Consider the following 10,097-nt stretch of genomic DNA (forward strand, 5'->3'; position numbering starts at 1 on the left):
TGAATACCCGAATTAGTGTTTTCTGATTTTGGAATTATGTTCCAACATGAAGAACATGACATTTTTCTGTTTAATACGCCATGAAATTAAGTATTGTTATAATTTAATTTCAAGACTGTGTTTAAACCCCTTAAATAGCAGACAAAATCCATAAATCCTTATTCCCGCCCTCTATGAAGTAACGTGTGTGGTGGAATAGAAGATTTCCAGGTCTTATACTTCCATAGTTGCTGGATCTGAAAGTTAACCATGACTACGATTAATAATTCGATCTACACATTAACTTCACTAGGTAACTGTTACGAAAAGAGGAAGTTACGCTATTCTTTATACATTGATTTATAAACCTGTCGCTCAGTGTAGGATGAATACTTGTTATCAGTTCAAGTTCAACATTACATGTAATACGGGAAAGCTTGAAAGATGAAGATAGTTAAGTATATTATCTTTAATAGCCTCCACTAACATGTTAAAAAATGAAATGTTTATACAAACACTCCTTTTTTATGATAGGCAAAAAGGGTTATATTGTATTAAAAACCCGCATTAACTTTAAATTTTAGGCTATTTTGTTGATTACCTGTTTCTTTTCAATTAAAATTCCAAGGTTATCACAAACTTTTCTTCTTTTTATTGTGCAATACTTTTAGGATGTTTTACAGAATTTTGATCTGTATACTGCTTCAACACTGTTATTACAATTGTTATTGATGATGTACAATAGGCTATGAGTTAACTTCTTGTTAAAAAAAATGTATATAATAAAAAATATTTACTTCATTCATAGAACCTGTTTAAATGGTATACTCCATAAAATCCACAATATTTGAATAAGTATAACATTGTAATAATCATCTAATAATATGATATTCTATTATAATAATTTTCAGAATAAAACAACATGAGGTATAGTAAATGCAAGGTAACAAAACAAAACCATATGTTACGAACTGATTAATTTATAATTCAAAGATTTAAAATGAAGATGAAAATTCATGTATCAGAAAGTAATAAAAATTACATATTCTATTAATACTTAAATTTTATATCAGGATGTTACCGTCTGATTCTGTCTTATTGTCATTGGTATTTAGATTGATGTTTACTGTTTGCTCGTTAAATATATTAATATATTTATGCTTGTTGATATTTGTGAATATTATAATACTCTATTAATACTTATATACTATATGTAGTTGTTATCTGATTTTATGTTTTACTTTAATTGGTATTTATTTCGATGCTTGATGTTTGATACTTTTTTTATAAATCAATTTTGAATATTATTTGCCCACCAATATTATTTGCCCACCTTACTGTTTTTGCTTGTTAATGGAGATAGAAAGTGTTGTTTGGCAAAATATTAAATTTTGATAGTTTAAATATTTATTGATTTGTAAATTCCATATACTTAATGTAAATATGCTTGTTAATTTTCGACCTTGTTTTTGTAAGATGTTTCTTGTTAAAATCTGGATAGTATAATTAGTAAGTTTAGTATATATTATGGTCTGATAGTATGAATACAGTATTTTTGCACCATTGTGGAAGAAAACATAAAAATAAGAAAAGAAACATTGACGCCAACTGCATGTACATTTTTGTAATGTATGCATGTAATATGGTTGTAATAAGTCACATGTGCCTCAAAGCACAGAATAAGAAAATAAAGTTTTTGTTAATAAATACATTTCTTTAGTAAATTCAAAAACTAGTTCATTCAATATTGAAATCTGGTTTTCCAAGATATTTTTCTGAATATTTTAAATCTGTGTCTCGTGTAGGAGTAAGAAGCACTCGCTCTGGCTCATACATTTTGAGAATGCCTCAGCACAGGACTGCAGTGTTTGATAAGTCATTCCATGTAATGGCTTGTAGGTTGTGGAATGCCCTTCCCCAAACAATTACTTCCATCGATAGCCGTTCCCGGTTTGAGCCAAACTGAAAGATATATATCTTAAGCGGTTAGCCGAGGCAGTTCCGGAGATACTGTGGGCGTGACACTGACAGAGGGATGAATGTGAGATTGTGTATGATAAAAGTTAGGATTTATTCGCAATAAATACTTTAATTTATTTGTATATTAAAAGTATAATTTAATTTTCTATGTTTTAGAATAAGAGAAGTAGTTAAATTATTAATGTGTTAAATTTAAATTATAACACGTGAAAATATTATATTAATTTCACCACATCGTTTAAATGTAATTATTTCTTTATTTGCTAGTCATTACTATTTTTGGTTTTATTCTTAATTATTATTCTTAATCTTATTTATTGACTGTATAAATAAAGAATGTTTCATTTCATAATTTTTCATCTCTCTCTCTCTCTCTCTCTCTCTCTCTCTCTCTCTCTCCGTACTAGACAAAATACACAGTGGAACTTGGATGTATTTATTTTTATTTTTAATGATTTCATATTATCTATGACAGTACACAACATGCATTTGCATTGCAAGGACTAATGACGGCAGAACTACTAGTAGTAGTTATTTGGTTCCTCGTAATATGGGTCATATACAGGATGTCCTGAATGCATGCCCACTTCTCCCCAGCCTCCGCGGCCATCACTGATACCTTCACCTGCATTGATTCCTAATATATTTCCACCTATTTCAAGTCCAAAAAGCGATTTTAAAGAACGAGGAGTAATTGCGCCATTCTTTGTGTCTTCCTTATGTTCCTTTAGGTCATCTGCAATTGTTACCCCCCTAGTGGGTGGTGTGCATATTGGTCCTTCAGAGCTTGTTCTCACATCCTGAAAATCATAAATAATACTGATATTTATATTTATTGTATGAATTACAATCATCAATTAATAAAGTACATCTTTCCGTTTCAAGACTTTATTTATATAGGTTTGAGTCATTAAATAGGTCATTAATATAGCATTTGAATATATGATATCAGTATAATGCTTTGCGGAAACACACATGCACGTAAAAAAGACACACATACAAATGCATATATATATATATATATATATATATATATATACAGGGTGATTCATGAAGTTCTCCCCCCACTTCTACAGCACATTGTACTAGTAAAAATAATGAAAAAATGTTATATAAACATAGGTCCGAAAACGCTTCGTTAGCGAGTTACAGCTAGCGAAAGATTTCGCCTGAATTCCCTGGGTAAAGAGTAAAATAAAGCCATACTGAACTTTTGGAAAGGTTAATTAAGTAAGAAATATCGTGGATTCTTATGTATTTTTACCTGATAAAGCTAATAAAATAGGTTTCAGAACTGTACCTGTAGTAGTTTTTGAGGGATTCAGGGTTAAATGCAAAAAATTGGGGCACGAAACAATGTTTTTTTAAGTTTGATGTACAATAACTTTGTTTAAATTGGTAATAAATACATAAAAAAAATCAACAAACATTAATTGTAGAGAATTTAATTCTAAAAAAAATTGATATAATCAAAGTCTAAAATAAAACAGAAATAAGTACCAAAAAATCGATTTTATTCAGTATAATACATTACTAGTTTTAAGCAAAATTAATCAGGTTGGGCCAACCGTACGCACCTTTTTATAATAGATGTTCGAAAATGAGGCCATCATTATCAATACATTTTGCAGCACGTTTGTGTGTATTGCTTTTGTTGAGTTTCTTAATTTTTCAGGACTTCCCTGTATCTGCACAGCCGAATCCATAATACGGGGCAATTAATTCATCACGAGAATTCACTTTTGTCTTGTATACAATGTCTTTCATCCATCCCCAGATGCAATAATCCAATGGAGATTAGATCTGGTGATCTTGGTGGCCAAGGGTGAGGGCCCTCCACGACCAATCCAGTGTCCAGGAAATTGATGATTTAAGTAAGCAGAAACGGCACATGAAAAGTGGGGAGGTGCTCCGTCATGCTGGAAGTACAAATTTTGTCTGAGATGTAAAGGAACATTCTCTAACAACTCTTCTTGAAGGAAATGCAAATAGAACTCAGCATTTAGGCGTCCAGGTAATATGAAAGGTCCAATCAGCCAATTGTGCAAAAGGCCACACCAAGCATTGACGCTAAAATCGGTGTTGAAAGTTCTGTTCCAACTACCTCATGTGGATTTTCTTCTGCCCATGAGTGTTCATTGTGCAAGTTATAGACACCATCCCGAGTGAATTGTGCCTCATCCGTAAACAAAATACGCTTGTAGAGTTGATTATTAATATTCAAAAAGTTGCAAAAACTCCAAGCGAAGCGGACCATCCCCTAGCTGTAGATGTTGAACCTTTTGTTTATGAAACGGATAAAATTTGTTTCGATTAAGTGACCTCCACACCGTTGACTGCGAAACTCCTATCCGCCTAAAAATACGTCGTGTACTTACACCTGGACTGCGATGAACAGCATTAATAACAATATCATCATCAAGTTGGACAGCTCGTTCATAATTGGTTCTAGTACTTGGTAGTGATCCTGTTTCCCGAAAGAGTACGAAAAGTTCCTGAAATTGTTTTTGGTATCTGGAATCCTCCTATTAGGGTAACGTAGTTCATATTCTTCTACAGCAGCTCTAGCATTACCATTACAGTAAACCCAAAATAAAAACCATATCAGCGTATTCCTCTGATGTAAATAAGTAAGGCATTTTTTCGCTGAATAAACAATCGAATTATAACTCACAGAAAAATTGCATTTAATAACACGATTCACAGAACCGATCTCCTGTTGTAGCTTGTAAAACACCACTAATAAACAGTTCTAACGTAACAGTACAGAATACCATTGTTGATCAGCTGTTATTCGTGCGTTACCAGCTTAGAAATTAATAAAACAAAAAACTGCATTTCGATGATTAGTAAACAATAATGGGAAAATGTTTGCTTCATTTATTTTCGAACATTTGATGTAAATTTTTATTAAAAAAAAATACAACGTAATAAAACATGATATTTTTATTTACAAAACAAATTTATTTAACAGTTAATCTTGTTTTCTCAATTTATCTCATCATTAAGGAACAAAACATTTTGTTTTTGTTTTATTTTAACTAAATACCGTACGGTATTTCTTTACAGCTAGTAATGAATTATACTGAATAAAATCGATTTTTTGGGTACTTAATTCTGTTTTATTTTAGACTTTGATTATATCGATTTTCTCAGAATTAAATTCTCTACAATTAATGTCTGTTGATTTTATGTATTTATTACCAATTTAACAAAGTTATTGTACATCAAACTTAAAAAAAACATTGTTTCGTGCCCAATTTTTTGCATTTAACCCTGAATCCCTCAAAAAAAAACTACTACAGGTACAGTTCTGAAAACCTATTTTATTAGCTTTATAAGGTAAAAATACATAAGAATCACGATATTTTCTTACTTAATTAACCTTTCCAAAAGTTCAGTATGGCTTTATTTTACTCTTTACCAGGAATTCAGGCGAAATCTTTCGCTAGCTGTAACTCGCTAACGAAGGCGTTTTCGGACCTATGTTTATATAACATTTTTTCATTATTTTTACTAGTACAATTTGCTGTAGAAGTGGGGGGGAGAACTTCATGAATCACCCTGTATATATATATATTATATATATATATATATATATATATATATAAATTAAATTGTATAAATGGGCAATAGCCTTATTTAATTTCAATAAAACAATGAATCACAAAAAGTACTTGCTCCTCCGGGAGTCGAACCCGGATCTCTCACTTGCCGGGTGAATGTGCTACCATTACACCACAGAGCGCTTACTTTTTCCGATTCAATTATTTTGTATTTGGCCGTATCTGTCACATATGCGTTTAAATAAGCAAACTAACATTTATATATATATCAAATCATCATATATATATATATATATATATATATATATATATATATATACCCCTTAAGGTTTTTCCAGTTTTAAGACAGGTTGGAGAAAATCTCCGGGGTTATCATTTTAGCCCCAAAATCCAGATAATCTCCCGGGAAATCCGGTGGTGTGGCAACCATAATCTTAGATCTTTAGTATACAAATACAATGAACCTATCCGTGATAAAAAGTAGTTTTTAAATCCAAAATAGATTAAAAACTGACTTTCATTTCACGGACAAATATTAAAAATTTACGGATATATTATGTCATTCAGTGATAAAAAAAAAAAAAAAAAAAAAAAAAAAAAAAAAACAGTTGTTACTGATTTTTTTGTTTCACTGAACGATGGCTAATGTTCGGAAAAATCCTGTTTCCTTTATAATCCTTCCATCGTCAAACATAAACTTCAAACAAAGTATATTATGTCACTATTGAGATTTATTAAATATACTACAATTTATGGATACATTTAAAAAATTGTATGTAACTATTCCATAAGTTTTACACAAAAATAAACATAAAAAAATTAGGACAAACATTAATTTCTCTCTCTGTACTATGAACATTTTTTAAGATTAAACCTTTTGAAAACAATACATTCTAATTGTTTCGGTTAGGTAATAATGTATATATACGTATTATACTATAGATTATAGCAAGAGCATATTAAAAAGTCGCTATTTAAGGAAGTATAATATTTCGATTGAGAGGGAATTCAATATCCAGCTTATAAACATTAAACATATTTACTATTAAACATAACATTAAAAACTATTTACCGCCAAAGGATAGCTTCCAACCAATGTTACTAGAAGGCAGAGACAAAGCAGTCCTATAGCAGCCATTTTCATTCACAATAAAACCTAAAAAGAGTCATATATCGTCAATCGTATACGAGATATACAGATATCGCAGACAATACTGAAATGTATAATTCTTACAGTAAATAAAACACAATGATATATGATATAATATTGTGATATAGGACAGTCGTTTCTGTTAAAATGACCTGATAAACATAATGCATGTGTGATTAAATATATTATGTATAATTATATAGAAATTAGTGCGAAACTTTTATTGTAATGAATTCAAAACTTTGTTTTAGTTATCGAAAGTTATTAAGTATTATAATATTATTATATTTAATGAAGTGATACCAAAGGAAAAAGTAATGGTCCCCATGAATTTACGTTTTTAAAACTATTCATAGAAATAACAAATTATTACTAAATTACCATAAAGGTTGAATAGCTTGATTTTTTTTGAGTTTTAGCAAATATCTGAGTGCACTTAATACGTACTCTAAACTAACTATTTGTGAGGAACAATGTTTTTATAATTTTTTTAGTAAGAGTCAAGAATTGTTTAAGCCATCAATTTATTCAAGAACAATTTGTAAAAAAACAATCCATGCAATTTCCACACACGCCTACTAAACAGTTAATAATTTTAGAGAATTTCAAATGCGAATATAAAACTGTTATTACATTCATTCTTAAAAATACACAAATGAATGATTCTAAATGCTCACCTTGTGTATTGTACGTGAAGCAGGAGTATACTGAGGAAGCTCCTTTACTTTTACACAGCTTGAATTAATAATCATTCTAACATTAACGTTATTATCTGTGAAAGTTATACGTGGATGTTATTGTGTTCGTCTAATTGGCGTAAAAAAACCTGTAAGTCATTCTGTCATGCTTGATAATAAATCATTAAATAATACAATGGATGTGGCTGTTTAGTTTGATAATAAACGTTTGATGGATGTAGCGCCTTAATTTATAATGACTTCATTAATAATATAAAAGATAAAAATTCAAATATTACTAAGGCTGTTTCATTTATAAATTTTGACTAAATTTTCTTCAATATGGCTTGGATAAAAATATATTTACTGGCAGATACCCGTGGCTTCATGTTCTAACCGATTATCAATCTTTAGTACAGGTAAAATCGATGCTCTCTTCCACCGACTAGGATATATACTATTTTAGTGAATAATTCAAAATATAACACGGAACATTATTTATTTCATTATTAACTAATTTTATAAATTTTAATGGAATTCCATTACAATGGAGGAGATATTATTGATTTCCGTACAAATTAGGTCTGCATTAACATTTGTTAAAACTAAAAAATCCTGAAACTCCCCTGGTCCTTTCTTACTCTTATAATATTCAATAAAGTTATTGTCTATGGTATTGTTAATACTACAAAACGTTTCTTCAATTATTTCTTATTCTATAGTGTGATCTGAGACATTCTTTTGTTCATTATCAGCGCCTTGGTTATTGAAAAGTTTCTATACATTTTATAATGTACTTTTGTACCTCTAATCGTACAGTGAAATTTTGAATCCTAGCATCTCTCACCAATCTGTTAATTTTCTATACTCATCCCAGATTACATAATGCTTTGTCCTTACATTACTGTATATCAATATTTAATGTCTCTTTGAACCATTATCGCCTTTAGGTAATCAATTTTTAAGAGCATTGTGTTGTTCTTTTCCTAAATAACTCTTTCAGGTATAAATTTATTAAATAAAAACAGCAGTCACTATTCCCACGTATCAACCATATAATCTACAAAGTTACTACTATATACGATATTCAAATCCGTATTTAAGCATTCATTTTTTAAATCCTAGTTTTTCACATTTTTACAACCCCTAAGAACTACTGTAATGTATTTTCAGTCATATTTATGTAAATTCTTAAATTTAATTCAAAATACATTAATTCGTGTATGAAATCCACGGAGTTAGTATATACATACTTTGCACATGCATTTCTTCCTTTGTATAAAAAAGTGGACTGTAACCAAGTTCTTGCTCGTATGTATATCCTTTCAATCAAAGCTTGTAGATTATTGTCTTAATGTGGTAAGTTAAAAATTTAAATTCAACATTATGATATACAGTAACCTTTTACATGTATAAGGTTTTATTACAATATTAATGTTGCACATTTTGTGTCCACATGGCAATATATTAAAAGATAGAACTTATACTAACGTAGTAAAACAGATTTAAAACATTTTTTGCCTCTTAATGGCCTAATTACCTAAAATAGACAGTTAAAATTCCGCTTGGTTGCAATACATACGGATTGTTTGTCGCAGTTTTGTAACAGTTTACGATAGAAAAGAACGTTAAACATGAAGGTTGTTTATTTTTGTACGGCTTCTAATTTGATGTGGTGGGAGTCCTCCCTTCCTTCCCATTTGGAATTTTTGGGTTATGGGCATTTTTAAATTTTCAAAAAATATATTTTACGGTCGTAGAACAATTTTGAAAAATATGGTCGTGCATAGCTTCATTTGAAAGCTCCTGTCAAGAAATATTGAAAAATGTATTGTGGTGTAGGTTCCTATTACAAGAGTGTCAATAAAAGCTATCACTATTTTCTATACACTTTATACCGACAAAATCCAAATACCTTTAAAATGATGTACAACGTGACATGGGTTTTCATTTGAATTTCGAGATTCGTACATGGGGCCTTCTGATTTTGGGACACCCTATATTCTTTAAAGAATCGGAAGTATTTCAAATACATTCTTTGGAGTTTATTTACTGGAAAATCCGTTCAAACAAAACATATGCAGTTATCCGTATAACTTGATGTATTTGACACAGATGTTCTGAAACACCCTGTATAGTATCCAGTTAAGTGGCAATAATTGTTATGTATAAGATCTCTTATCTTATTATTTTATAAAAGCTTAGCCCATTTGAATACTGTGTGTATTCTATTTTTAAATGGCAGTGAAAACATTGTTTTTGCTATTTATATACCTTTTATAAAATAAAACTCTTCTTGGCTATTTAAAAATCATTAACTTTAAATTATTTCTCGTTTTGACTCTATGTGCGAATTATAGCCCTGTTTTATAGGTTTACAATATTTTTCGATTGGCTCGAAACATGATATATTGATACATATTATAATATCACGTGTGTCAACTTTTGTATTTTTTAAGAGAAATTTAATCATTATTTTGTATCTCCAAACACATCGTTTACTTCAGTTAACCGAGTATTAAATACTTGTTCCTTAGTAAAAGAACTTGTTGCTGTTTGTAGGAACTTAAGGCAAACTATCTAGATACGAACGCTACCTATGGGTACAACTGTGAGCTAAAATATTGAGTAAAAAGTATCATTTCAGTCCTCAGCAAACACACATAGTCTACAGCACTTGTATGCCTCAACAACATGTTTTACAGCCAGACAGATTGAGCTATCTGTCATTCTTCAAGGCATCAG

The 10,097-nt window shown here is 30.0% G+C and overlaps 1 protein-coding gene across 1 annotated transcript; it reads right to left on the bottom strand.

Moving 5' to 3' along the window:
* Window positions 1-2,385: 2,385 nt before the first annotated feature.
* Window positions 2,386-7,417, bottom strand: LOC124368614. The gene is made up of 3 exons (XM_046825854.1): window positions 7,353-7,417; window positions 6,598-6,681; window positions 2,386-2,759 (listed from the first exon to the last, which is right to left on the bottom strand). The coding sequence occupies exons 2-3, from the start codon at window positions 6,667-6,669 to the stop codon at window positions 2,481-2,483; spliced, it is 351 nt and encodes a 116-aa protein (XP_046681810.1). The 5' UTR covers window positions 6,670-6,681; window positions 7,353-7,417; the 3' UTR covers window positions 2,386-2,480.
* Between the last annotated feature and the right edge of the window lie 2,680 nt (window positions 7,418-10,097).

The sequence above is a fragment of the Homalodisca vitripennis genome, chromosome X, assembly GCF_021130785.1.
Source record: "Homalodisca vitripennis isolate AUS2020 chromosome X, UT_GWSS_2.1, whole genome shotgun sequence".
NCBI classification, from domain to species: Eukaryota; Metazoa; Arthropoda; class Insecta; order Hemiptera; family Cicadellidae; genus Homalodisca; species Homalodisca vitripennis.

Bases quoted from the DNA above. Each gene is read 5' to 3' on its own strand.
- LOC124368614 (XM_046825854.1), bottom strand. From the start codon at position 6,669: ATGAAAATGGCTGCTATAGGACTGCTTTGTCTCTGCCTTCTAGTAACA. The intron at 2,760-6,597 runs GTAAATAGTTTT...TATGATTTTCAG, and splicing joins TTGGAAGCTATCCTTTGGCG to GATGTGAGAACAAGCTCTGA.